Source organism: Ochotona curzoniae, unplaced genomic scaffold (assembly GCF_017591425.1).
Source record: "Ochotona curzoniae isolate NIBS_2020 unplaced genomic scaffold, NIBS_Ocur_1.0 contig_3819, whole genome shotgun sequence".
Lineage (NCBI taxonomy): Eukaryota > Metazoa > Chordata > Mammalia > Lagomorpha > Ochotonidae > Ochotona > Ochotona curzoniae.
The window spans coordinates 2770612-2798192 of NW_024466004.1; the positions used below are offsets into that span (position 1 = coordinate 2770612).

The 27581-nt window shown below is 53.7% G+C and overlaps 1 protein-coding gene across 2 annotated transcripts; it reads left to right on the plus strand.

The window, feature by feature from the left end:
* The first annotated feature begins 3246 nt into the window (after positions 1–3246).
* Positions 3247–27239, plus strand: RAB44 (RAB44, member RAS oncogene family). Of its 2 annotated transcripts, XM_040983273.1 has the most exons (14): positions 3247–3331; positions 6440–6658; positions 12598–12709; positions 13698–13872; positions 14624–14770; positions 15114–15204; positions 15474–15569; positions 16108–16295; positions 16774–17984; positions 20340–20421; positions 21744–21858; positions 23032–23133; positions 25309–25385; positions 25986–27239. In XM_040983273.1, exons 2-14 carry the CDS (start codon positions 6452–6454, stop codon positions 26074–26076), a joined length of 2694 nt encoding a protein of 897 aa, XP_040839207.1. In that variant the 5' UTR covers positions 3247–3331; positions 6440–6451; the 3' UTR covers positions 26077–27239. The 2 variants fall into 2 exon arrangements, with proteins under 2 accessions (XP_040839207.1, XP_040839209.1); XM_040983275.1 differs by lacking the exon at positions 23032–23133.
* The last annotated feature ends 342 nt before the right edge of the window (positions 27240–27581 follow it).

Sequence of the window (27581 nt, forward strand, 5' to 3'; positions counted from 1 at the left end):
TTGCAGTGCCAGCATCCCATATGGGTGCTGTTCATGTCCCAGCTGTTCCACTTCCCATCCAGCTCCCTCTTTATGATCTGGGAAAGTAGTGGAGGATGGCTCAAGTCCTTTGGACCCTGTACCCATGTGGAAGACCCAGAGAAGGCTCCTGGCTTCAGATCAGCTCAGCTCAGCTCTGGATGTTGTGGCCATTTAGGAAGTGAACCAGCTGATGGAAGATCTTTCTGTAAATCTAAATATTTTTAAAAATTCAGAAAGCTAAGCAAACAGAAATATAGCATGGCAAACAACAAAACCAAGCGGTCATCATTGCACTACTGCCAGTACTTGGGTTTGCTCTGTAGTTTGGTGAAATGTATACCATGCCTTAGGCTCATTACTGTCTGGGAAGTACAAATTAAAGCCACGTACTTGTAAGAGACCAAAGTGACTCATGGAGGATGGACAATGCCAAGTGCTGGCAAGGTTGGGAGAACCTAGAGCTTATTACTTGTTGGCAGGGGCATAAAATGTTTCAACTGCTTTGTAAAACCAGCGATGTCCTTAAAAAGTTTGATTCCACTCATTTGAAAGGCAGTTACAGAGAGACACACGCACAGACCTTCTCTATGCTGGTTCACTCCCCAGTAGGCCCCAGTGGCTAGGACTGGGCCAGGCCTAACCAGCAACCTAGAACTTCAACCTGGTCTCCCACATGAGTGCAGGGGCCCAAGTTCTTGGGCCATCTTCTACTGGTTTCCCAAGTTGGATTAGAAGTGGAGAAGCTGACATGTGGCTGCTTCTCTTGGCACGAAAAATAATTCAGGCATGAGACAGAGTGCCACATTCAGCGAGGCTGAATGGGACAGGGCATCTGCCTGGACAGATGGGCAGCTATCCACACACGGTTCTAGAGATGGTGCCCAGGCATTCCCAGGCGGGGGCAGCAAGGTGACACGGTATAACAGGAAGCACCTGAGGGTGCTGCCTGGATTCAGACTGGGGCTAGTAAGTCCTTTCTGCCATTTCTCCTTCCCCATCTGCATGCATCTGCTTCTGGCCGAGAGTTTTGCTGGGGTGCGGGGTTGGGAAGCTGGGGAGATTGCTCCCCAGGGTTTAGTGCCCAGTGTTACCCAGCAGAGAGGATGCTCCTGAGGAGCTGGCCCCGCCCCCACCCTGCCACCTGCAGAGGTCTCTGGGTGCTGGCAGGACTCCTTAACGTGACACTTGGGTTGCTCCCTTCCTTGCTGTGGGTGCTGCATTTTCCTTAGGCCTCCTCACCTACATGGGCTAACTTCTAGCTTCCTATTGACAAATCTGGGGTTAACTCTGCTGGCATCCTCCAAGATCGCCCTGTGGACATCTGTTGGGCTCCTTGCCACCTGACACCCTGCCCAGTACTGGCCAGTTCCAGGTGTGGCTCCTCACAGTGAGGTGCTGGAGCAGACAGTCATGGCAGGAAAGTGTTCTCCACTGTGGAACTACAACATCGTAGGCTGCAGTGAGCCCAGATGTGGGCCTGGCATTGGCCGGCAGTCACGCCCCACAGGAAGTGGTTGAGAAGTCAGGAGGTCCAGGCTAAGTCCAGGTCACATTGCCTGCTCAACAGAGCAGAAAGGGGAAGTGCCTGGCCCCAGCCGCTACGGTGACGGGGCCTGTGATGGGGTCTGTGACAGGGTTGCTTCTGGGGCCTGACCTTGCTCAGTCCTGGATGTGGCTCAACTACTTCAACTTCCACCCAAGGTACTATACAAATGTGGTCTCAGATATGCCCTCTGGGCCTGGACTCCCGTGGGTGGCCTGCCCCGCTGAGCTCCCTCCCAGGGTATCTGAAGCAAGGAGGGCCCCTGTGGCCTTGTTTGAGCCCAGTTCCGGTCACTGCATCTCAGAATGCAGAATAGCTTGCTTCAGGCTTTACCCAAGGCCGAGTGAATTCAAGCAGGACAATTGTTCCCAAGGTCCAGCTGTCCCATGACCTCTGTTTAGTTTTGGTTTCTGGGCTCCAAAGCGCAGCAGTGCTGTGTTTGACAATTGGCTCAGCTGTTGCCTGAAGTGCCTGGCTCATGCTGCTTTTAACCCTGGCACGTGCTCTGTGCTGCCTGCCTACTAGGTCTTTGCCCCTCCCCTGAGCTGTCACAGCCCACGGGGCTCAGGGCTCCTTCAGAGAGGGCTGTGAGCACCCCTGACTTTCCCCATGCCGCCTCACCGTGACTGGAAGCTGAGGAGCACATGAGCTGATGCTTGAGTGAGGCTCTGGGGACTTCACTCTGTCCCTAGAAAAGAGGGAAAGTTACTGCCAGACAGAAGTTCCCGGATTGGAGCTCCTGGATTGGTTGGCCAGAGCAGCAGGAAACCATGTATATTTCAGGATGTATCCAGACCCCAGTCCCTCCTCCTCATCCGCTTCCTGGCCACCCTCTCGGTCTGAGCCACCGCCCCTCATATGGACACTCTGTCCCTCCTCGGCCTTTGCCTGCTGTAGTTTACTCCCCAGAGCAGAAGTAGCTAGCGTGGTCTTTTTCCAACCTTAGCTGGGTCAGGGTTCCTTCTGGTGGCTTATAACCGAAGCCCAGGTCCTCACCCGGCTGTCTAGTGCAGCCTGTTACTTCTGACCTCATCGCTTGCACCCTCCACTCCTCCAAGTGTCCAGTCACGCTGCTGCTCAAGTGCACACAGCACGTTCCTGCCACAGGGCATTCACTGCATCTTTTCCCTGAACAACTCTCCTTCTCAGCCTTCTTTCTCACACACTCAACGCCAACGCTGCTTCCTCAGACAGGCTGTCCTTCACCTTTCTGTCTACTTTTGCCCTGTATTCTGTTCCAAGGATTCATGCAGCTGTTGCCACACCATTGGATGACTGTGGCTCTACAGTATATTCTGGTGTCAGGTTATTCCCCAAAGGTTAACTTGGCCGTAGGCCCCCTCTGATGTTGAAGGTCACTGTTCAAGAGTGGAGCCCACAGTAAGGACGGTGTGCGGCTCCCCAGGCAGTCCACAAGCCTTGTCTGGGGTGCCCCAACTGCCGTCCCACCCCCACAACCAGAGACTTGACTCAAGTCTAGCTTTGCTCCAGATCCTTAGCAGCCTCCTTCCCAGCTCCAGCATTACCTAGTTTAAGATCCTCAGGCTGGGGGCAAGTGCAGGGGTGGGTGCCAGGAAAGTCTGATGGGGAGAGCCTGTGGTCATGGCACAGGAAGTCCCTCAGATGGAAACAAGAGATTGTCTCACAGGGGAACGGAAAGAGCTATGAAGCAAGAGACAAGGTTGTTAACAGTCCCAGGAACCCAGGACGGTTCTACAGGGCAGCTGCGCCTGTCACCAGGTGCCACCAACCCAGGACCTTCCAGAGGTGAGATCTGGGATGGGGTGAGTGTGGGGAAAGTGGGCAATCCCTGTCTGGCTTCTATGCCCAGGGCATAAGGGTCCGAGCACTGGTGCTCGGGCATTTGGGGTCACCTGCATGGTCTCTTGCAGGGCAGGGAGGGCGCCTGAGTGGGAGACTTGAATGGCCTGGGGCAGGGCGCCCCACTCAGAACTGCGTTTACCCATCAGTGAGGTGGGAGGAGCAAGGTTGAGGCCCGGAGGTAGTCTCTCAGGCCCACCGCTCCGACATGTCACAGCTGAGGCAGTGTTCCCTGCCTTCAGAGGGAGGCGATGGTAGAGATGGGGGTTCCTAGGGATCTCGGCAGACTCTGCAAGGGCCTGTCCACTTCCCCGTGGGCTCCTTTTGCCATGCCTGGCCCCAAACCTCATGCATGTACACACCTCATGCGTGCACCACTGCAACAGAGGGGGCCAGGGGCAGCACTGGCCGAGGCACCAGCTGCCTTTTTGTCCCAGGGTCACGCAAAAACACTGGTGTCCTGCATAGCTCAAAGGGCACTGCCCAAGCCCAAATGTCAGCTGAAGTGGGCAATGGGAGCTATGTTGGTCCCCACCATCCGGGGGATCCCTGAAAGCAATGCCAAGGGGACCCCACAGTTCACAACATTGTTATAGGGAGGGAGCTGACTTCCTTTCCTTGTGGGGCCCTGGCAGGCTCAACAACACAGAACCCTACTCCAACACAGAAGACTCTGCCCCTGGTGGTTTGGTTCTGGAAGCTTCTGCACTGGATTTCTTTTCTCATTGCTTCATGCATGCTGTCCCTCTCGTGGGAATAGTGCGACCCTGCAAAGGGCAAGGACATGAGGGACTGGGTCTCAAGAGAAAAGACCCCCACACAGGTCTGCTGTGCTCTGAACTTGCTAGAGTTAGATCTTGTTGGTATTGGAGTTGGACCAACTTGGCTTGTTGGTGGACTCAGGCAGAATTCACCCTTGCCAGTGCCCTCCCCAGCCACGCACTCTCTGCCAGGCCTGGCTGCAAGTGCCTCACACTGCTGATACCACCAGCACATCTGACAGCTGCAGCCAGCTGCTCTAGGCATCTTCGGTAGAGCCGGGAACAGAATCACTCCCTATTTGTGTGAGGCTTATACCAGGGGACGTCAAGAAGTTTATGAAAAATATGCCTTAGGAAAAATTGGGCATGGATTTCAACCTTTTTATGCCAAAAGAAACATCTTAAATAAATATTTATTTATTTGAAAGGCAGAGTTACAGAAAGAGAGAAAGGCAGAGTAAGAGAGAGATCATCCACCCACTGGTTCGCTCCCCAGATGGGCTGAACTAAGCTGAAGCCAGATCTGGATCTCCCGTATGGGTGCAGGAGATCAATCACTAGGACCATCTTTGGCTACTTTCCCAGGCACATTAGCAGGGAGCTGGATCGGAAGTGGAGCAGCTAGGAGTTGAACCAATGTGGGATGCCTGGGTCACAGGTGGTGGTTTAGCCTGCCATGCCACACTGTCAACATCAATATTTAAAAAAAAATTATTTATTTGAAAGTTAGATGGAGGGAGAGAGAGAGAGGGAGATTATTTATTTGATAGTTCACTTTTCAGGTGCCCACAGCATCCAGAGCTGGGCCAGGTAAAGTCAGAAGTCAAGAAATGTATCTGGGTTTGCACCCCTCTCTTGGGGCCTGCTGGTCCACATCTCCAAGGTCAGGAGAGTGGGACTGACCCTCTTGCGGCAGGTGCCTGTCAGCCATGGAAGGGTCCCACAGTCATGGAGGGAACAGCTTCCTTCCTTGGTGGTGGGGGCAAGGTGAATGAGGTTGAATGATGGTTCCCCGGGTAGGGACCAAAGTGGCCCAAGGAAGGTGAAGCCTTGTCCCCATCCCATGGCACAATGAGGGACAGTGTGAAGGTGTTGGGAGAGCCGGTGGGGGACTTCAGCAGCCAACTCACTCTTTCTTCCAGCTTTTTAGTAAGAGCGTTTTGCAATCCCCAGAGTAGCCAATAGCACAGGGCGTGCTGCTGAGCGGCTGGCTACCATTGTATCTCCTTGCTTTCTTCCTCCACATGCGCACACACACACACACACACACACGCACACACAGTACAATTACATGCACGCACGTATATGCTCACATGCAAACACGTGTGCACACCTACATACCATCACATGCACACACTTGCGCTTTCTGTCTACTGCAGGCATAAGTGTATCCTGAGCTGCTCCGCCACGCGTCTCTCAGACACAAAGGTTCTGCTCTGTGGTCTCAATACCCCGATTCCAGGTTGTTCACCCTCACTAATGTGTCACCCAGTGGTGCCTGGAGAAGGCCTTCTCTCTCCGTCATCCCATGTGAGCACTTCGATCAGGCATGTGCTCCTACAATAACAAACTCCCCCACTGTGGGAGACCCAGTTGGAGCCCCAGGCAGCTTGGCTGTTATGGGCATTTGGGGAAGGAACTAGCAGATCTCTCTCCTCTCTGTCTCTCTGCCTTTCAAGTAAGTAAAAAACAAGCAGATAAAAATCAAAAAAGCAAACCAACTGCCATGACAATGGCATTAAACCAGTCACGAGGGCTGTCTTCCAGTGAGGGGCCAGCTGCAGCTCACCAAGGGCTGTGAGGGTGCTAGGATGGGGAAGATGACGCTGGAGCACCCCTTGGGGGCTGGTTGCTGGCTGTGCGTGGGACAAGGAGCAGAGAAAGATGTGCGGGGTTGGGGTGGTTTGCAGCTGGGATGCAAGAGGCTGCGGTGGAGGATCCCTTACCCGAAGGTGAGTGTCAGTTGCTGCGATACAGTCAGGAGCTGGTGGGGCCATAAAGGAGGAATGACCCAGGACACTGCTCTGGCCTGGCAAATAACAGGTGCAGGGTTACAGAGGAGCCACCTTCAGAGTACTGTGTGCAAAGAGTGTCCCAGGCAGGGCAAAGACGCCCTGTAGGATGTCTCAGATGAGGTGGTGGGCTGGGCTGGGCTGGGGGAGGAGCTTGCAGGACATTGCGGCCAGGCATCTACACCCATGGCGGGTCCCAGTGGGTGACAGAGAGCCACCGGGGGGGGGGTTTGGGCTCTGTTTGGTGACACAGTGCCCCCACCCTGCTCCTCTGTCCCCAGGTTCAGGGCACCATGGAGAGCGGACAGAGAACATCCCGAAAGAGCCGCAAGCTGGGCTCCAGTCGCCGGCAGCAGATGCGAGAGCCAGCCGATGGTCAGGATGCTCCCATGGCCCAGGAGCCTGTGTCCTGGTCCTCTCAGGCTCAGGAAGAGCTGCAGGCTTTTCTCCAGGACTGTGGGGCCAAGGACAGGAGGTTTGTCACCCGCCAAGACCTGGAGGTGAGCACCCCCGGATTCCCATTCTGCCACCTCCTGATGCTCCTTGTCCAGGAAGGTAGAGCTTCCTGTCTGCCTTATTTCCATCCCTTTCTCCCGGGTAGAACTTACTCTCAGGAAAGGCTGGAGATGTGTTTATACTAGCATGTAAATGACTGATGTGACTTTCACGTGTAACAAAGGAATGAACTTTAAGGCAAGCAAATGACTCCCAGATGATGTAGTTTTGGGTCCTTTGAGCAGAGAAGTTTATGTTGGAGAGCAGTAAGAGCCCTGGAAAGTGAACTATGTCGTTGACTGTAAACTTCAAATATAAGATCTTGGTGACGACTTAATCCTGCAGTGAACACCCTGGTTAACCCTCACATCCCAGGACAGACTAGCACGGCTTGGTACCCAGCTCTGGCTCCAGCTTCCTGCTGGTGCAGGCTGTGGGAGGCAGCAGGGAAAGTTTCAGGAGCTGGGTTCCTGCCACTTGTGTGGGAGACGTGGAGGGATCTCCCAGCTCTAGGTTCCAGCCCCAGCCAAGGCCTGGCCACGGCAGGAATCCAGGGTATGAATCGGCGGATGAGCACTCTCTTTCTCTAGTTGTCCCTCTGCTGGTCAAATACATTTTGAAAAATTATAACAGGGTTGGCACTGTAGCGTAGCATGCTAAACCTCCACCCACATGGCCGCTAGTTCGTGTCCTGGCTACCACTTGTGATCCAGCTCCCTGCTTGTAGGCTGGGAAAGCAGCAGAGGATGGCCCAGGTTTCTTTGTAACTCTGCATTTCAAAGGAATAAGTAAATCTTTATGAAAATTTTTAAAAAGTAAAATAAAAGAAATCCAGGATCAGGCGTGGTGATGTGTCCCAGCGAGGAGCCTTGGGCTGCGGTCGAGATTGGCCGTGCTGTTGTCTAACTTGTCCTCACTCGTGACTCATGAGGGAGCCTTCCGCTGCTCTGGCTTGGTCAGGAGTGCATTTGCGAGGCTGCTGTATTTCCAGGCAAGCGGAACATGTTGGGCTAAGACGTCTGGGTTCAGTTTTCAAAATGGCTGCGGGCCAGCAGGCCGTAAATCTTTGGGGGTTATCTGCTCTGCCAGACAAATATTCTTTTCATGGCTCCTAGACAAAAATGTGCAAGTTAACAAGTAACTTCAGTACGTCTGGGACTTTTAATTAAAGGTAAACTTGACCCGAACAAAGTCCATCTCCCACTGTCTACACAAGGCCAGGCGAGCCTCCTGACTGTATTCCTACGCTGGCTACTTCTCTGCCTTTTTCCAAATTTCAGAGTGTTTTTCTGTGATGAGAAATCATCTTCGGAGTTCTTTCCTTGACCTATAAAAGGTAGATCTTCCTAGTTTTTGGCTTGATGGTCTCCACAGTTACAGTCAGAGTAGAAACCAAATGTGTGGGCCTCAGCAAGTTGAGACTTGCAATATTGAACTGTTCCAGCTCTGTCCAGAAGTTTTCATATGCAATCTTAAGTTGGAGGTTGTTTTTTTTTTTTTTTTTTTTAATGTTGATTTATCTGAAGGGCAGGGTGATGGAGAGAGGAGGAGACAGAACTTCTACCCACTGGCCCACACCCCACATGGCCACAGCAGTCTGCACTGCTCCAGACCAAAGCCGGGAGGCAAGAACTCTATCCAGGCCTCCTCTGTGGATGGCAGGAGCCCAAGTACTTGAGGCGCTGTTTGCTACTTTTCAAGCACCTTAGCAAAGAGTTGGATCAGAAGCCATGTAGCTGAAACTCTAACTGGCACTCTGAATGTTAAATGCAAGTATGGGGCCTGGCATGGTGGCTTAGTGGCTAAGTCCTGGTCTTGAATGCACCGGGATCCTATATGGACACAAGTTCTAATCCTGGCAGCTCCACTTCATATCCAGCCCCCTGCTTGTGGCCTGGGAAAGCAGCCGAGGACGGCTCAAAGCCTTGGGACCCTGCACCCACGTGAAAGACCCAGAAGAGGCTCCTGGCTCTGGATCGGCTCAGCATCGGCCGTTGCGGTCACTTGGGGAGTGAATCATTGGACATAAGATCTTCCTTTCTGTCTCTCCTCTTCTCTCTATATATCTGATTTTGCAATGAAAAATAAACAATTCTTTTTAAAAAAATGCAATATGGCAAGCAGTGGATTAACTCTTGGTGCCACAATGCAGGCCCCAGATTGGCTTTTTTTCAAACCATTGAAATAATAATTTTATTTTTTCAGTGAATCACCAACTGTCCCAGGGCTCAAAGAACTGAAGAGTTACCTGGAACATGGGCCACTCAGTGCTAACACTGGGGAAGTCCTGGGCAGACTGGGATGAGTTGCATTTATTCCAAGGTTAGAAAACCAAGCCCACGCCAGGGTCAGCAGCCAGCAGCCAGCGGATGTCACCTGTAACCTCTCACTTCCCTAGGGACTGGATTTCCCTAAGGTTCCCCTTCTGCCAGGAAGTGACCTTCCTGTAGTGCTTTTATTGAAGTTGGTCACACAAATGTTTCTCCTGGGGTAGGACACCAGGTGACATGTATCCTTCCTGTTGACAAGAGTATAATTTGTTACACGGGCCTTGTGAAGCGCCTGTGTTCGGGCCCAGGAGTGCCAAGAAGTCTGTCCCCAAGCTGGGGCTGACCGTCCTCTGCCACAATAAGGCAAGCGTGGTTGGTGGGACCAGGGGACGGCTCTGAGTTAGTCTTTCTCCATGGAAGACACGAGCTGTGATCCACACTTGTGACAGAGCGTCCATGGAACTGCCAGGCAGCAGCAGAAACCTGTTTATTGTGGCAGTTAACGCTCCTCAGAACGGGGAGCTGGTAACGTTCTCTTCTTGGGCCCCCATGTGAAATGATCATCTAGGGGTTCAGCCAGGGGCTCCCCACTGCAGACAAGATCGTGTGGCCAATGGTCAAGGTGTGAGAAATCTCCAGTGCTTTCTCGTGCAGTATGTGAATGAAGCAGCCGGGATGCCAAGGGGGGTCCATATGGGACGCTGATACTACAGGCTTTAGCTTTACTTGCTAAATCACAGCACCAGCCCCCCCCCCATCCCTTCCCCACCCAAAAGTTTATAATAGCAACATTTTGCCCAAGCAAACGTTAGCCTGGGAAAAGCTGAGTAAACCTCCTGGCTTGCCCCACCCTCTCCCATAACTGCATTGAGGGATTTAATACGGACAAAGGTGTTTTTATTTGTCTTTTTTTTTTCTTCTATAATTGATCAGATATCATGCAGTGGCAAAATAATAATAATAAAAAAAAAGTTGTCAGAGAAGATCTAAGCTCTAGATTAAGACAGGACCGTGGGAGCCCAGGCAACAGTGCTTGGTTATCTGTATAATCAAAACGACAATAAATGTGGTGTTTTGAAATAAACATAGGAGGTAATAGGGTTGCAAGACTATCTATAGCTCTTTCATAAGGAGCTGTCTTTGCTTTTTTTTAAAATTAGGGTGTGATAAGATCAAAACAAAGCTGAGAAAATTATTGTTACCTGTGCAGCTCACCCAGGAGCTAAACAGAAACTTTCCTGTAACCCTTGCAAAGAGTGCTAGGACCTACACACCATTTTAATGGAGATAAAGCCAGGTGCGCTTCTTCTTCTTTTTTAAAGATTTATTTGCTTTATTATAAAGTCATATATATGTATGTATATATATGTATGTGTGTGTATATGTATATATATATATATAGAGAGAGAGAGAGAGAGAGAGGAGAAAAGACAGAGAGGAAGATCTTCCGTCCACTGATTCACTTTAATGAACTTTAACGAACTCTTTGAAGACCCCTTTTATGCATGAATTTCAATTTTTTTTCCATTGAAGCAAAGTTATATTTTAATTCTACTTTCCAATAAGTTTATGTATTTGAGAGGTAGAGAGAGAGTGAGCTGCCATGTACTGGTTCACTCCCCAGATGGCTGTGATGTTTGGACCAAAGCTGGGCTAGGACTAAAAGCTGGAATCAAAGTCAAGAACTGAATCCAGGTCTCCGAAGTGATGGGTGGCAGGAAGCCAATGACTTGAGTTGTTGTCAATGCCTGCTGAGGCTTACATTAGCAGGAAGCTGGAGTCAGAAGTGGGCATGAAATACAGTAGTCCCTATATGGATTGTGGCTTTTTAAAAAAAATTATTTTTGTTAGACATACAGATTTACAGAGGGAGACCCGCCAACAATTAGTTCACTCCCCAAATGGCTTCAATGGCCTGAGCTGGTCTGAAGCCAAGAACTTCTTGGTCTCCCATGGGTGTGGCAGGGGTGCAAGGACACGGGCCATTATCTAGTACTTTCTCAGGCACACAAGCAGAGAACTGGATAGGAAGTGGAGCAGCCAGGACTCAAACCAGAGCCCATATGGGATGTCAGCCCTGCGTGACAGCTTTAGTCACTTATACAGTGCCAGCTCCACTAACTCTTCATTTTGCATCTTACAGAGCTCCCCGAGTAGACCATAACATCAAGTCCTCCATCATTACTGCCTCTCGTGCGAAATAATCACTCAGTCATGAGCCATCAAGATTAGAGATGCAACACCAGCAAGCAGGGAAGATAGGGAAAGTAGAGGGATGGGGAACAGGCAAATTAAATTCCTATTCCATGTGGGATTCCCTCTGAGAGCCAAGGGCAGGGCTGCAAAGGGCCCCCCAGGTTCACTTGACCTACCAGCTACAGAGTGTACTGGTCCACAGACGTTGTAAGAATCATGAGAACTGGGCCCAGCACTGTGGCCTAGCAGCTAAAGTTCTCACCTTGAATGCACAAGGATGCCATAAAGCCTCCGGTTCTAATCCCAGTGGCCCCACTTCCCATCCAGCTCCCTGCTTGTGGCCTGGGAAAGCAGCCGAGGATGGCCCAAAACCTTGGGATCCTGCACCATTGCGGCCACTTGGGGAGTAAATCAGTGGACAGATTTTCCTCTCTGTCTCTCCTCCTCTCTGTATATCTGACTTTGCAATAAAAATAAAATAAATCTTAAAAAAAAAAAAAAAGAATCATGAGCGCTTCCAGAGAGGATAATCGTGACTTGGAAGCCACACAAAACAAGCTGGTTATGGAAGACTTTATGTTACTCATTTATTAATGGGGCATGTTATGAAAAATTCAAAGAATGTTTAAAGCCATGAAGCTTTAAAAAGGAATGTTAGAATGCTGACCTAGATTTGAAAAAGCAGGAGCGGGCATTTGGCACAAAGTGATTTGGATGCTTAGGCGTTCAGAGCCCCAGCTTCCACCTGCTAATGCACACCCTGAGAGGCAACAGATGATGGCTCAAGTGCCTGGACCCCCTGCCACCCACGTGCGAGACCCACATGGAATTCCAGGCTTCTTCCTGGCTTCAGCTAGGCCCAGCCCTGGCTGTTGCTGTCATCTGGGGAATGAACCAGCAAGCGGAAGGTCTTGCTCCAACAGTCTCTCAGCCTCTCTACCCAGCAGAGGAAGTGAAGATGAAGAAATTATTTTTTGAAACAATCTAAATGTTTAGAAGCTGGTTCGTGTCTAACAAGCCTCAGATCTTTGGAGTCACCTGTTGTGTTAGCATGCAATGATTGGCGGCCCCTGTAGAGACTGTCCACAGGGAACAGGTGCATTCTGTCCACTCAGGCGAGGAGATGAGCGTGTATGTGAGATCAAAAGGTGACTCCAGCCCCCGTGGCATGCTGGGAGACACAAGTTCCCCCTTTCCACTCATTTTTCAAGTGTCAGGTGGTTAGTAGACCCTGGGAGGATTAGCTGTTGTTCTTTACCAAGATCCTAAGAAGCTAGGATTCAGGACAGATGTGCTCGGATATTGTAGGGAGTAAGGATCAAGGCCTGGAGCCAGCTTAGGGCTCTGCGGAGCGAAGAGGAGCCCTGTGGTGTGCATTGGGGCAGTCACTGTGGGAAGAGGGGAGGCAGGCATGACTGCGGACAGCCATGTGGGCCCAGAGCTGCAGGAACAGCTGCCCACTCACTTCTTCCTTCCAGGCGGCCAAGTTCAGCTTCCTGGGCAGCAACGAGGAGCTGGAGATGATCTTTGACTGGGTGGACGTGGAACGGAAGGGACGCCTCTCCCTGGAAGAATTCAACACCGGACTCAGTATGTGCATCCGGAGGAGTGCCTCTGGGACATCCATCCCAGTGTGCCCAGCCTGGAGTGTGCCCAACTGATGGGCCAGGCAGCCAGGGAAGCTCTGTGGGCTCCCCGAGTACTCCCTCCTCCAGAAAGGCCTCCAGTCTTGTTCTCTGCTCCTCCTTCATCTTCTCTCCAAGAAAGGGCTTCCCTTGTGTGACAGCTGGCACTTTTCCCTTTCTTGGGGCCACAGGAGAAGGCTCACACGTGGACTTGGGGTGCGGAAACTACAGGCCCCCTGGCTGAGCCCCCATACCTGCCCTGACATCCTCTTTATGTCATCAGCTGCTCCACCTCATGGGGGAGATCCACTTACCTAGGGAGGGAAGGAGAGTGTCCCTGCAGGACCCACGAAGCCAGAGTCTGCCAAAGGTTGCAGACAGCAGAGGGGGAGGCCAGGAATCTGCATTTGTGATCTGGGGCCACCCCAGGTGGCAATGACTCCAGTGCCGGGGGTTGTCAGGAGCAAGGGTCAGGGCCTGGGATTGCAGAGGAGGGGGCATCTCTACAGCTGGATCCAGTGGTGCCTACCACCACCTGGGATCAAAGGTTCCCACCTTCCTAGGGTAGGGAGGGCCCATGTCTTCCAGTCTCTGCTAACCCCTGGGTTTCCCTCCATGCCACATGCCCCTCTGTCTTGCCAGCCTGGTTCCTTCCTCAAGGCCTTTGTTTATGCTGTTTCCTCTGCCTGGAAGGCCACAGGGTTTGCTCCTTGCTTTTCACTTTTCAGATCCATCCTACCTGAGGCATAGCCTCCCCAGGTTCTCAGTGGAGGCCTCTCTGTGCCTTTAATCCAACCAGGAAATTTGCTTTAAAAAAAAAAAAAAAAACAAAGGTATGCTGGGACTGGTACATTGATGTAACCAGCTAATCCTCTGCCTGCAGTGTCAGTATCCCATATGGGTGCCAGGTCAAGTCATGGCTGCTCCACATGCTGTCCTCCTCTGTCCCACAGAAAGCATCTTTGGCTCCAGCCTGAGCACCCACAGGCTCAGGAGAAGACGGCCACGGCCCACGAAGAGGGTGCCCACAGCCAACAGCTTCCTGGAGCTAGAAGAGGCCAACGCAGAAGAGAGGGAGGCCTTCCTGGCATTTGTGGAGCAGCTGGGGACCAGCCCCTTTCTTCCTGAGTGAGGCCCATGCACTGTTGGGACAGGGGAGGCCCCAGCCACTACTGAGGCAGGACTGTCCTGGGCCTGGGGCCCACTGGTCATGCTACAGGGCAGGGCCAAGTACAAACCCCAGCATGGCTATTGGGCAACTATGAGACCTACCCCCAGCCAATGTTCTTACCTCTGATCTCTGCTCCCCACTGTAGGAAAAACGCAAAAACCCTTGTGGGACTAGAGACCAGTGCAGAGGATGCCTATTCCACCTTGTCCTGCAAGCTGGAGCATCAGTCGCCCAAGCATGCTCATGTTCTTGGAACCATATGGTCCCTAGAGACGCCTTTCTGAGCTCAAAAAGAGGTCCCGGGGGGACTTCAGGCAAGGTGGCTCCTAGACAGGGCAGGTGCAGAGGTCAGAGGGCATTCTCTCCTATTTGTCTCTGCCATGGGCTTAGGGGCTTGCTACCACTCTCTTGCCTGCTGAGGGCTCCTCTACATCTCCAGACCCCCAGGGAAGCCACCCTCAGCTCACCCCACCCTCTTGGACAAGGGCTCTCAGAGGATGGACTGGCAGGGTGAGACTCAAGTTGTAGGCTGAGACAGGGGATGGGAGCCAGGCACCCCCCAGGCAGCCTGGTCTGGGCTCAGCCCCTGGCATCCACCTCTGGGACTTGGTTGAATCTATGTAAAAGCAGGGCTCTTGACTCTGTTTCCTGCCCTGCCCACTGCACTCGCCACCTGGACCATGACCCTGCTCATGCACCCCTTCCCAGGCAGGTGGAGATCTGGCAGCTGTGGAGGAGGCTCCGGCAGGAGGAGCCCCAGCTGGCGGGCAACCTGGAGGGCTTCCTGGCCAGGATGAACAGCCGCCTGCAGGAGGCCCAGGCCAACAAGGAGGCACTGGAGCAGACCCTGAGGAAGTGAGTGAGGGTGTTGGACCCCAGGAGGAGCAACATTAGGGCAGGGCTGAGCTGAAGGAAGAGAGGATTCCAGGGACTCATGGGCAGGACCCAAATGGTCCTTTAGTGAAAGTGGGTTGTGCAGGGCCATCGAGGCATCCAGCTCAGGGACACTGCTTATATGTGGTGGCCCTGGAGTGGGGTAGGACATAGTCCGTGAGGGTATGACAGCACCTGGGGTGTCACTATAGTGATGATCAGAGTGGTGGGATTGGGGTCACCCTTACCAAGGGTGCCAGGGGTCAGGGCAGTGGGATGAGCTCCAGCTCCAGGCTGCCTAGTCCCTGCCTCCCGCCCTGCCTAGGCGCGACTCTGACCACCACCAGGAGGTGCGGCGGCTCTACGAGGAGATGGAACAGCAGATCGCACAAGACAGACAGCAGCTGCAGGCCGAGGTGGGCTCCCCCCACCCCCCGTGCCAGCCTCACCCTGCCAGGCTCCCCACAGAGGTGGGGTAGGAGTTGAGCACCTCCTTGCCATGGTCCCCAGAGTCGGCCTTCCCTGTCTCTGGACCGCAGACTTCTGCCGAATGTAGGAGCGAGCAGTCCTCAGGCCGTCCTCACTGGGTTCTCCTGGCACCTGTTCCCCGGGGGCCTGGGTGGAGGTGGCAGGTGGGGAGAGCAGCAAAGTGTTCAGGGCAAGGCTGAGCCCGTCTGTTCCACAGAGCGACTCGCGTGGCCTGGCCCTCAGCTCCCAGGTGCAGGATGAGCTGATGGCCAAGGAGTGTGAGGCCCAGCGGCTGGCTGCCAGCCACAGGGAGGTGAGTGCCAGAGCAATGGGGGTCCCTGGAGGGGGCAGAGGACAGACTGGATCCCCTATGAGAACAACACCCACACCCCGCCCCCAGGGAACAGGTATCAGAGGCCCTCAAGACCGAATAGCGTGGCTGGGATCCCTGGGGCCACTCTTGCTCATCCAGTGGGAGTCATACGGGGCCCCTGACCTCTGTCCACCTGGCCAAAGGAAGAAAGAGCCTGGGAAACAGCATGGAGATCATGCAGGGCCTGGGGGACCTTGTGGGAGCCCTGCCTGTCACCTGCTCTGTGCTCTGGGATCTGGTCAGAACCCCAGGAAGAGCAGCTGGTGCAGGGCCTGGTTGAGCTTCTCCCACAGACCCCTTCTTCCTCCTCCCAGGTGGGAGGCAAAATGCCAGCTGGGCCTCCTAACCCTGGGCTTTCAGCCAGGTCTCCAGGAGCCTGGGGGTGTGGCGTGTGGAACCATGTCCCACAATGGCCTTGAGTGGCTTTTGTGGTCTCGGAGGGCAAGGGGCCCACTCCTGCTCCCCACCCTGCCCCTAGCTAGAAGCCCAGCTCCAGCATCTTAGCAGCTCACAGCAGGAAGCCCATGCGGAGAACCTGCAGCTTCGGGAGGCTGAGCGGGAACTGGCTGGGCGGCTGGAGGAGGTGCAGGGGCAGCTGCAGGTGACAAAGGGCCACCTTGCCACTGCCAGGGCCCGAGTGTCCTGGCAGACGGAGGAAGAACCCAGGCAAGTACAGTCACTTCAGGCTCAGGGTTGGGACGAGGAGTTTGCTGGAACCAGGGGAGAGGGGCACTCTGTTCTCAGAGGACATTCGGTGGCATGGGGTACAGAGACTGATTCCTCACACCTCACAGGAACCCTGCCAAGTTGGGGGACCAGGCCCACTTGTCAGATGGGGAAACTGAGAAAACAGAAAAGGGAAAGACCAGGATGCAAGGTCCCACATCGAGGAATCCCACATACATGCACGCATGTGCGCACACACCCTTAGTCGGCTTGTGTAGGTTCAGAGGTGTGGGTGGGGCCACCATGGTAGGGCTTGAGTGAGACAGGATTGGACAGCCAGGTGGGAGGGGGCGGTAAGTCAGGTGACAAGGGTGTCCCAGAGGAGGCTCTGTAGGGGCAGAGGAAGGCGGGGACCCGCAGCCATGGTGACACATTGCACCTGCTCTTCTTTTCTTTCATGTCGCTACTTCGTTTCCAGAGTCCTCAGCGCAAAGGAAAAGGCTCTCCTCACCCCAGAGGAGGCCCCCCTGCCTGAGATATTGGGGGATAATGATAATGACTGGGCTGAGCTGCTGAGCCGCTTCTGCAGCCCCTCCCACGGAGCCCTGCAGCTCACATGGAGCCCACCCCCAACCCCCAGAGCCACCTTGGACTCCCCGCCGCCCCGCGTGGTCAGGCAGATTTCCATCTCAGAGTCCTGCACCTTGCCCTTGGCTCAGAAGCCAGTTGCAGGTCCAGATGAGGATCACAGGAACACACCTGGGATGCCTGCTGGGGCTGAGGGCAAGGATGGGGTGGAGCTGGAGGGGCAGGACGTTGGCCCAGAGCTGCCTGCCAAGCTTCATATCCTGGAGCCCAGGTTCCAGCCAGAGTCCCCAGCCGAGGAGGCCCACCTTCCCAGCGGGGAGTCACGGAGCCCGGTGGTGTCAGCTTTCAAAGCTCGGGTGCCGTTGGAGGAGGAGCCCCCTCCCCAAGCAGGCTTGCCCTCTCCCCAGGCTCTAGTTGGGCCCAGCAAACAGATCCAGGCCTCAGACCCCCATGACCAGGCCCCTGGGCTTACATCTGCTGCAGCCAGGTTGCCCAAGCAAGGAGCGGCCCCTGCTCAGGACCTGCAGGCAATAGGCTTTGAGCCGAACCCAGCATCCCAGAATCTAGGAGAGGAAGTCAGGAAGGAAGGAGAAGACATAAAAAGAGGAGGGGTCCTCAGCTCTATGCAGTCCCTGGAGGCTTCCGGCCCGCCAGCTGGGCCCTGGGAGCAGCTCCCACATGGAGCTCTGCAGGCTTCTCTCCCAGTTCTGGCAGACACAGAATCCCCTGATCCTGGCAAGCTCCCTCCTGCAAGGGGCCCCCCTCCCTCGGCTCCACTAGGGGCCATGCACACCTTCTCCTACATGCCTGAGCTGGGAGCCCGACCCAGTCCCCCAGCAACAGCTGCTCATCAAGAACCATGGCCAGGTTCCTCTCCATCCAAGGAGCCCAGGGCAGAGAGCCATCCTGCAGAGCCAGGAATGGACTCTGAGAGCACTGGCCAGAACCCATCCCCGGGGACCCCCTGGCCAGGTGAGCCTCAGCTGCACCCGGACTGTGTCTTCCACATCATCTTCCTGGGAGATTCCAACGTGGGCAAGACCTCCTTCCTGCACCTGCTGCATCACAACAGCTTTGCTGTCAACCTCTCTGCCACCGTGGGTAAGGGCCCAGCTGGGGAGGATGACGGGAGGCGGAGGACAGCCGGGGGCCGGGGCCAATGCACCGGAGCAGGCCTGGAGCAAGCAAGCAAGTTGAGTGTTCGCCCTGGCCACAGGCCCTGCGGCGGATCATGTTTTATATGGGCTTCATCTGGCTCTTTCACTAATCGTTTCTAATTACAGGTAATTTGCTTTTTCTGCATTGATCTGATTAGCTTCTAATAGGCCACGTCAACAAAGCACCCTGCAATTTGGGGTGCCAGTGTTGGCTGGCAGGGAAAGCAAGCATGTCCCCACCCACACGAGTGCCAGATCAGGGCAGCTCGCCAGCAGCCCCAGGCTGGTCAGCCTGTTTCTGGCAGGAAGCCACCTGGGGCAAGCTGCATGCATGCCTTACCCAGAATGCCTTGGCAGAGTGTGGTGAATGAGGAACCCAGGTGCTCAAGTTCAAATCCCAGCTCTGCCGCTGATCAGGGGCATGAAGCCGGGCAAGTTGGTGGACTCCTCCGAATGCCCATGCTCTCACAGGCGGAGTGGAGACAGCAGCAGCGCCCACTTCCTGGAGTGATATTAGAATGTGCTGACTTCACATGTGTGGAGTTCTTAGAATCCTGTCTGGCACATAGTAAGTGCTAAGGAAGGAAAATGTGACCATGTGAAGCCCCGAGTTTTCCTGTGTACAAGTGTTGGGGCATGCAATCCACAGAGCTGCTGAGAAGCAAGACCTGGGGAGGGGCAAGGACAGTGTGACCGTTACCTTTGTGTTGGGCCAGGCACAGCTGCCAAGGGACCCATGCTGGGCCAGTGGTTCAGTGACAGGTCTCAGATCTCCTCTGCCTGTGCATCCTGGGCTGGAGAGCTGATTAGAAAGGCAGGCATGGCCCGGTGCAGAGCGAGGCCACACCACCATGCATTGCCCAGGCCACCTCATCCTCACCGTTACAGTGCAGCGGGCATCCTCCATGCATGTCTTAGTTCTCCAGAGAGTGGATCCCTTCCTATTTTTATGTAGTAAGAAGCTTCCAGAAAAATTCAAAAGAGGAACTCACAGGGTACACAATCATAAAAAGCCAGGGCTAGTGTGCCATGCCCTGCCAGCCAGCCGGGAGTGTCTGAATCCCAGATATACGCCCAAATCTGTCCCAATCCTGGCTTTGGTTGGCTGTGCCTCTGGTGGCTGTCATCTCTTCTGACATAACCATCACAGAGAGAGAATCTGGCTCCCTCAGCTGGCCTTTACCCACCTGATATCAGCTCCCTGCTTTCCAGCTCTGTGTCGTGGGGAGAGAGGACCTCAGCCAGCCTGTGTGTGAGCACAGGGCTGAGGAGACTAGAGCCAGTGCAGCCAAGGCTGGGGGTGTGGGTACTGTGGCTGTCTGCACTTTACAGGTAAAGTGAACAGAGCACTGAGCACCGAGTTAGCCTTGTCTTACCTGGGCCCCAAAGGGCTTGCTTAAATCCGCAGACTCCCAAGTGGCCCTGTTGGAGCCCGTCTGGGAGACAGGATACCTGAGACCTTTGGAAAACAGGGCAGGAGAGAGAACTAGGTGCCACGGACTTCTGTTTCACCACTCTGCTGGGCTCAGGTTCCAGGGGCAGCTGCCACTCCCAGCTTCCTGGGAGAAGGGTCTCTATTAGTCTGGGCCTGGTCTTGCTGGTGCTAGGAGCCTACCTGGGGCCTGCAGTGCATGCATGGTTTTTCTCCACTCAGCGAGGTGGGAGAAAGCAGCCCCTCTTTAACACTGTCGTTGCCCTGGGATCTCAGTGCGAAGTGGGGGCTGGCAGGATGTATCCACTCCTCAGAACATGTCACCATCCTCTTTTCTTTCTGGGGACGGAGAGGGTCTGGGACTATGGCTGCAGGAGGGGTGGGCTTCAGGGCTGGCGTCCAAGGATATGAGTACTGGCCTCAGCCACACCTACCAGAAGCCAGGCTCAACCTTAACGCCCCAGCATCAGCCTCACAGGTGAGGAAAGGGAGGAAGTGACCTGCCCTGGGTGACGCAACCAGGGCTGGGATGGCCCAGGCGACCATGGCTCCTTCTGCCTCTCCCACTCTGCCTTCCATGGAGAGCGGGTCCACCTGCGGTCTAGTTGGAGGGGAAGATGCAAGCAAAGGAAATTGCAGAAATGATATCATCCAACTTGCATCCTGATTGGCCTGGAGCTAAACATTGTGGAGCTGTCACAACCAGCTCCATATGTCTGGATGGCCTGGAGAGGCTTGGAGAACAGAGGGCACTCCGCTGCCCAAGGCTCAGCCAGGGCTGGGGCTGGGTGTCTCGGGGGATGAGTTGTGGCTGGAAGTCCCAGATGGGGAGCTAGGAGATCTTACCCCATGCTGTATGCATCCTAGGTGTGGATTTCCGGGTGAAAACCCTGCTGGTAGACAACAAATGCTTTGCGCTGCAGCTCTGGGACACGGCTGGCCAGGAGAGGTAATGGGTGTTTCTGTGTCACATGTGTCAGGGAACTAGGCTGAGCCTGAGCTGCAACCCCCTGCAGCAAGGGCAGAGGACAGCCAGGCACACAGGAGACGCTGGCCCTGTGTGGGAATGCCGAGGCAGGACAGTGGGCAGATCCAGAGCCCCCTGGATCTGGAGAACAGAGTGGCCATCGCCTTCCCTTCCCCTCATAGGCAGTAGTGCTCCAAACTCCTCCACTAGAAACCCAGGCTGTGCATGAGCTCAGGCAGGAATGGAGCCTTCTGAAGGGACCACCGCTCTCTACCATGGGACAAGCCCGAGGCTGGCAGCCATTGGCTGAGCCACATGGCAGTGCAAGCACAAGAATGATAGAGGGCACTGTGGAGCAGAGGGAGGTGTCCCCAGGGCAGACACCTTGCTAAAAAAAAAAAAAAAAAAAAAAGTCAGGGCCCTGGGCATTAGCACACATAGTTTATACTGCACACGATGGGCTGTGCAAAATGGGGAAAGGGTATGTGGGTATGTACGTGTGAGTATAAGTGTGTGAGTGAGAGTATAAGAGTGTGAATGGGTGTGTGCCAGAGAGTGTGTGTGTACGGATGAGTGTGTGGATATGAATGTGTGTGACAGAGAAGTCTTCAAAAAGTTCAGGGAGGGGCTGGCACTATGGTGAAGCCAGTTGAGCTGCTGCTTGCAATGCCAGCATTTCACTGGTGCTCTGGTCCAAGTCCCGGCTGCTCCACTTCCAGTCCAGCTCCCTGCTAATGCACCTGGGAAGGCAGTGGGAAATGGCCCAGGTGCTTGGCTTCCTGCCATCCATGTGGGTGACAGATGGAGTTCCTGTTTCCAGCTTTGGCCTGGCCCAGCCCTGGCTGTTGCAGCCATTTGGAGAGAGAACCAGCAGAAAACCTTCTGTCTCTGTTATAGACAAACCTTTAAAAAAAAAATTTATAGAAAATACGTGTAATTAAAAAAAATCATGGATTCCAAAGTGTCCTTTTTCCCCAAGAAAAATAGCCCTCTTCCCATTGTGTTTCCCATGAATGTTTTGAAGTGCCCTTGCATATTCATAAAATACCCGCTGAAGACACAGGTGGGCCTGATTGCCTCTGGGAGTGGATGAGGGGGCCGCAGGACTCGGGGTTGGGGCAGGGCTTTCCCTGGGTGCCTCTGTCTCTGTTTGCAATCTGACCCAGGGGACTGTGAGCAAAAGCTAGGTGGAGAGATGGAATCCACATGCTTGCCCCATCAGGAACATGACTGGAGGGGCACTGGGCACTCCTTGGCCGAGGCCTGGAGGCACCTGGGCCATCTGACACACGCTCTCTGGACAGGTACTTCAGCTTGTCGCGGCAGCTGCTGCGCAAGGCCGACGGCGCTGTACTCATGTATGACGTCACTTCGCACAGTAGCTTCACCCACATCCGCTACTGGCTGGACTGCCTGCAGGTGAGCACCTGCAGCCAGGATTAACCCCACTGTTCAGGGTCAAGGGCAGTCTGTGTCCTGCCCTTCTTTCCTTTTCTCCCAAGCTTCCAAATGCCCAGCAGATCTGACACCAGTAGTACAGGGATGCCACTACCACCTCCTTCAGTCTCCAGATCAAGCTACTTCCTTTGTCCTATGACCATTTATTTCTGTAATGCAGCAGCTCTGTTTATAATACTTTCTTCTTGACCCCTGAGGACCACACGTTGGCAACGCTACGCTAGGGGATAACTCCAAACTTAGTTGGTGGAGTTTGGCAGTGAGTCCTACCGAGCACAGCTGAGGGTAGGAAGTCAGACTTGCTGAGTTCTCTATAGGAGCTTCTAGTCTGATGGGTATAGTGACCCAGCAGGCTAAGCTGCCTTTGCTATGCCAATATCTTGTATCATATGGTTGGTTTGAGTCCTGACTGCTCTCCTTCTGATCCGCCTCCCTGCTAATATGCTTGGGAAGGCAATAGAGGATGGCTCAGGTGCTTTTGCCCCTTCCATCATGTGGGGAACTTGGATGGAGTCCTGAGTCACTGGTTTCCGCGTGGCTTGCTCCTGGGTGTCACAGGCATCTGGGAAGCGAGCCAGCAAATGGAAGATCTGCCCTCTCTCTGTCATTCTGACTTTCAAATACATAAATGTTTTTTTAAAAGAAGAAGAGGAAGCACAATGAGAGAGGATTGGCTTTGAGGTCTGCCAGGACCTAGGTGTGAATTCCAACGCCCCGCCTCCCCCAGCACTGTGATGTTGCATAGTGATGTCATGTCTCCAAACTTCAGTTTTCTGGCTTGTCTCATAGCAGAGTTGTGAGGACTGAGTGACAGAGAGGCTGGCACTCACGTGCTCAGAAGCTGTGGTCATTATCCCCCGTGGGAGTGCTGGGGACAGGGACTGGGCAGGCTGTGCAGCCAAGAGAGGGTTTAGCATAGGTAGAAGAGAGGTAGGAGTCTTCCTGGAAGGCATCCAGGGGAAGGTGTCCTTGAACTTGGCTTTGGAAGGGATGTTTACAGCCAAGAAGAGTGCAGGCTCACTGGAGTGAGGGGCATAGAGCAGGTGTGGCATGAGGGATGTGCTGTGGGTGGGGCCAGCCCTGGCTGGATGGGCCTAGGGTGGGTGTGGCTAAAGGAACCTGTTCTGTGTGCAGGATGCAGGGGCAGATGGGGTGGTCGTCCTTCTCCTGGGAAACAAGATAGACTGCGAGAAGGAGCGGCAGGTGCCCACTGAAGCTGGGCAGCACCTGGCCCAGGTGAGCATGGGAGTCCCTGGCAGGCAGTCCATACTAGGCAGACCCCTCTGGAAAGGGCCAGCAGACAGGGGTCACTCTGGCCTGCACAAGCAGGAAGGATCCACTTGTCCATTCTTGACCACAGCTTTTGGTCAGAGTGGAGGGCAGCTTGGCCACTTCTGCCTCCTGGCCATTTAGGGGAAGGGTGGGTAGAGGAGAGCATTGGATAGCGGCCTTAGACCCAGACCTGAGGCTAGGGTGAAGGGTGTGACATTAAATCTTACTGTTTGAAAGCAAATTCCCACACCAAGTCTCCACCTACACAAAGAGCTTCGCAGAGAACCCCCCATCCAAGCATTTGACCTCTGGTCTCTAATTAACATCCTCCCTTGTAATCTAGTCTCTCTTCAGACTTCCTGGGGAAGATCACATCAAAAGCGGGGCTGCCAGACAGTGGATCCTGTTTGTTTACAAATAAGACTGAGGCACATTCCAGAAAGTCTGCAGAGTAGTAAAAAAGGGGGCAGCAGGGGGTGGACAGGATCCCTCCCTTCTCGGCACTGTGTGCCGTGCTCTGTCCACATCTCTCATTTCTCATAACAGAGCCATCATCATGGGGCTCCCGGGTGGCGGGAAGTCTTCCCCGTCTAGAGTGGCTGCCACAATCCCCATGGGAGCCCAGAGTGCAGAGTCACACCCAGTGTGTAGTCACGCATGTTTACAAGAGCTCAGCCTGCCTGGCACTGTTTACCAAAGAGGGGATGAGCTGTAGTGCCTCACGTGACCGTTGGCTGAGACCTATGTTCTGGAAAAAAATGGAAGGCTGGGGGGCAGGGGGCCGGGCCCTGCTTGCAGAGCAGCTTCCAGCCCAGACAGAGGTGAGGTCAAATCACATGCAGTCGCTGGTGTGCGACTATTTGGAGTTACAAAAACAGTGCTTTCATTCGCTTAAACTTGCTCCTCTCCCTCAGTAAAAAGACTATATAGAACACAATGGAAAGCTGCCTAGAAGCTAACAAGAGTGGCTTCTGTCCTTATGAGGAGTCTTTGAAAAAAGTCCATGAGAATGTGTGTGATGAAACACACACACAGGCACACACACACACATGGATACCAAGTGTTTTTGCACCACAATAAGCTTAGCTCTTTTAGTTCCCCAAGGACTTTTTTTGGAAGCATCTTTATATATGTTTCCATACTTCATCGCCCAGCATTTCTCCCAGCGAGGAACACAGTACAGGAACTGTGGCAGCAGAAGGGCCACTTTGAGGTCGGCTGAGGGAAGTGTTGGGCAGGATTCTGATGGCCAGGACTTTGTCAGCAGGGGCGGCCACTGCTGGCCTTTAATGGATTTCCCTGGGGACTCTGGCTGTCATCGTGGTGCCACGGGTAAAGCCACCACTTGAAACATCCACATTGGTGTCAAACACCAATTTGGGTCCTGGATGCTCTGCTTCCAATCTAGTTTCTGCTAATAGACCTGGGAGAACAGCAGTGGATGGCTCAAGTGCTTGGGTCACTGGTACCCATGTGGGAGACTTACATGGAGTTCCTAACTTCTGGCTTCAGCCTGATCAAGCCCTGGTTATGTGGCCATTTGGGGAATGAACCAGTAGATGGAAAATCTCTCTTTTTTTTAGCCTTTATTTTTTAATTTTGTTTTGTTTATTTTTTATCTTTATTTTTGTTGTTTCTTTTTTTTTTTTTACAGATGTAAGATCTTTTTCCATTTCTTCCTCTCTTTCCATCTCCCATTTTCTCCCTCTTTCTCTCTTCTTCTGTCACCTGCCTTTTAAAAAAGGATTTATTTGAAAGCGAGAGTAACAGAGAAAGAATCTTCTACTTGCCGATATATTCCCCAAATGGCCACAATGAGTGGGACTGGGCCAGGCTGTGGCCAGGAGCCTAGAGCTCCATCGGGGACTCCCCTGGGGGCAGCAGAGGTCCCAGCACTTGGCCATCTTTTGCTGCCTTTGCAGCTGCGCTAGCAGGAAGCTGGATAGAAAGTGGAGCAGGCAGGACTTGAACTGGTGCTTATATGGGATGTTGGCACTATAGGTTACAGCTTCATCCGCTGTACTACAAGGGCCGGCCCTGTCATCTGCCTTCTAAGTTAAAAAAAAAAGATATTTTAAGCCCCTCTCCAAAATCCTGGGTCTCCCTAAAGTGCCTGCACCCTCCCTGTCTGGCCTGCAGGAGCTGGGAGTCTCCTTTGAGGAGTGCAGTGCTGCACTAGGGCACAACATTCTGGAACCCATGGTGAGCCTGGTACGGTAAGTGTTGCCACCCTGCCGCACCCGGAAGCCCTCAGCCCGAGAACCATGAGGGGAGAGAGTGAGAGCACTACCCTGGGGGCCTGCACCTGCATCACCACCATTCTCATGGCTCTGTGGCTCCCTAGCGGCCCTGCCCTCTCTAAGCCTCAGTTTTTTCATCTGTAAAGTGGACTGCAAGAAGTAGCATCTCCTTGCTGTTCTACACCTGCTAGTGACTTCCATGAATTTCAAATCCAATCCAAGTCCCTTGCAGGGGCCTGCCCTGTGCTCCGTAAGCACTTCCCCCACCAAATACACAGGTATCACCACGCTCCAGCCATCAAAAAGGTCCTCCCTGACACCCTCACTCCTGCTCTTCCAGGTCCCATCCCCTGTGTCCATCCCAGCCTTCCAGTTAAACTGTAGTCCTGGACATGTTGCTTTCTTGTTGTCCAGGAGGGCAGAGCCCTGTGTGGCCTAGCCATCCCCCTACCCTGGGGTCTGACACAGGCCAGGTGCTCATGAATGAATGCAATGAGTGCAGAGGAGGAGGGGCTACAGTGGATGAGCTCCCTCGGGGGTTGGGAGAGAGGCCTGATGCCCAGTTGTGACCAGCAGGTCCCTGAAGATGCAGGAGGACCGCCTGAAGCAAACAATGGTGGACATGATCTCTAGGAAGCCACCCAAGAGAGCCGGCTGCTGCTCCTGACTCCGGCCACTCCATCCGGGCTTCCCATCCGTCAGCTCCTGTCCACCAGCTGGAACATTCGGGGATACTACCCTGGAATCAGGACTTGGTCCCCAGGGTGGACCTGCATTGCTCCTGCCCTCCCCACAACGACTTGGTGTAATAAATGGGATCGGGGGGTGGGAGAATTGGAGTGGAGGAGCCATGCAACTTCTTAAGGAAAGGAGAATTCCGGAACCACAGTATGAAGAAGGCTCTGACTATGCAGTTTCCAGGGCAGGTGCATTCTGGGACACACTTGTATTTTCAGCTTATCTGCAGCGCCAACATGTTGCTTGCACAGTAGAGAAACACTGTGGAGCAGGAGGCAGGCCCCCAGATCAGGGCACTGGCTGGCCCCAGGCCACTTGCCCAGGTTGGTACTTCTCAGTTGTGTGGGTCCTGGGCCATTCCCTGGTGGACAGACACAGAGCAGAGAGCCGGAAAGAGCAAGCGGGACCTGGAAGGTCTGTCCAATGTTGGAGGTCTCCCGGTTCCTGTCTCCATCCCACTCTCCATTCTTAAAGGACTGTTCAGTCACAGTGAGCGCTGGGTCACTAAGGCCTTGCACGCAGAGGCCAGGTGGGGCAGAAGCTCACCTCTCAGAGGACACGCCCCACCCACTGCCCATGCCTGGAGTGGCCCCTTCTCTCTCCTGCCATTCAGTCCTGTTTTGTACTGCATGACCTCCAGCAGCATCTTGATTTTCTTACCCCAGAGTTCTCTCCTCCCCAGGACCGTCTCCCCTCTCACCCATGTCCCACCCTGGTCAGCTCTGAGCAGTTTCCAGGCCATAGTGCCTGGAGAGAGAGTCCAGGCAGGGCCCTCTGGCCTGTCCGCCAGCTGTTGCGTCCCAGGGTCCGGCTCAGCATCAACCCTCAGGAAGTGGCTGAGTCACCAGCAAGCTTCTCCCAGCTGTACCTCGAGGGCATCAGCACGGGCTCCAGGGCACATTGGGGGGATTCCTGTGGGACAACTCTCACAGGAGGCAGTGTGACGTGTGGGACGCGTCTAGCTTCTCCCCTCCATGCCAGGTCCCTAAGCTCATCTGTCCCCTAGAATCAGTCGGAATCCTTCAGCAAATGCTCAGTGCTAGGCTAGCCAACTTGCACCCGTGGGGGCAGTTCCCAGGCTGCAGGACTCTGGGACCCCCTGGACGGGGCACTCTGCCTTCTCAAAGCTCTTTCGCACCTACTTTCTCATTTGAACCTCAAATGCAACCTGCCCGTTTCACAGGGTTTGCATTAAAAATTTAAAATATGTAAATGAGTACTTTACAAATGTGTTGGAGAATGAAATTTACAGATAAGTTTATGGTAGCACAATTTATTTTTTAAAATTCATGCATATGCAGGGTCTTTGAAACATTTGGGGGAAAAATGTAAATTATGAAAAAGCTATTTTAAAACTTTTTTTTTCACCCAAACACTTATCTTTTAATTCCATTTTCATGAACTTTTTGGAGTATTGTTATTAAAATATATTTT

Coding starts and splice junctions, on each gene's coding strand:
- RAB44 (XM_040983273.1), top strand. CDS start 6,452: ATGGAGAGCGGACAGAGAACATCCCGAAAGAGCCGCAAGCTGGGCTCC. Junction 6,659..12,597: donor TCACCCGCCAAGACCTGGAG/GTGAGCACCCCC, acceptor TCTTCCTTCCAG/GCGGCCAAGTTCAGCTTCCT. Junction 16,296..16,773: donor CAGACGGAGGAAGAACCCAG/GCAAGTACAGTC, acceptor CTTCGTTTCCAG/AGTCCTCAGCGCAAAGGAAA.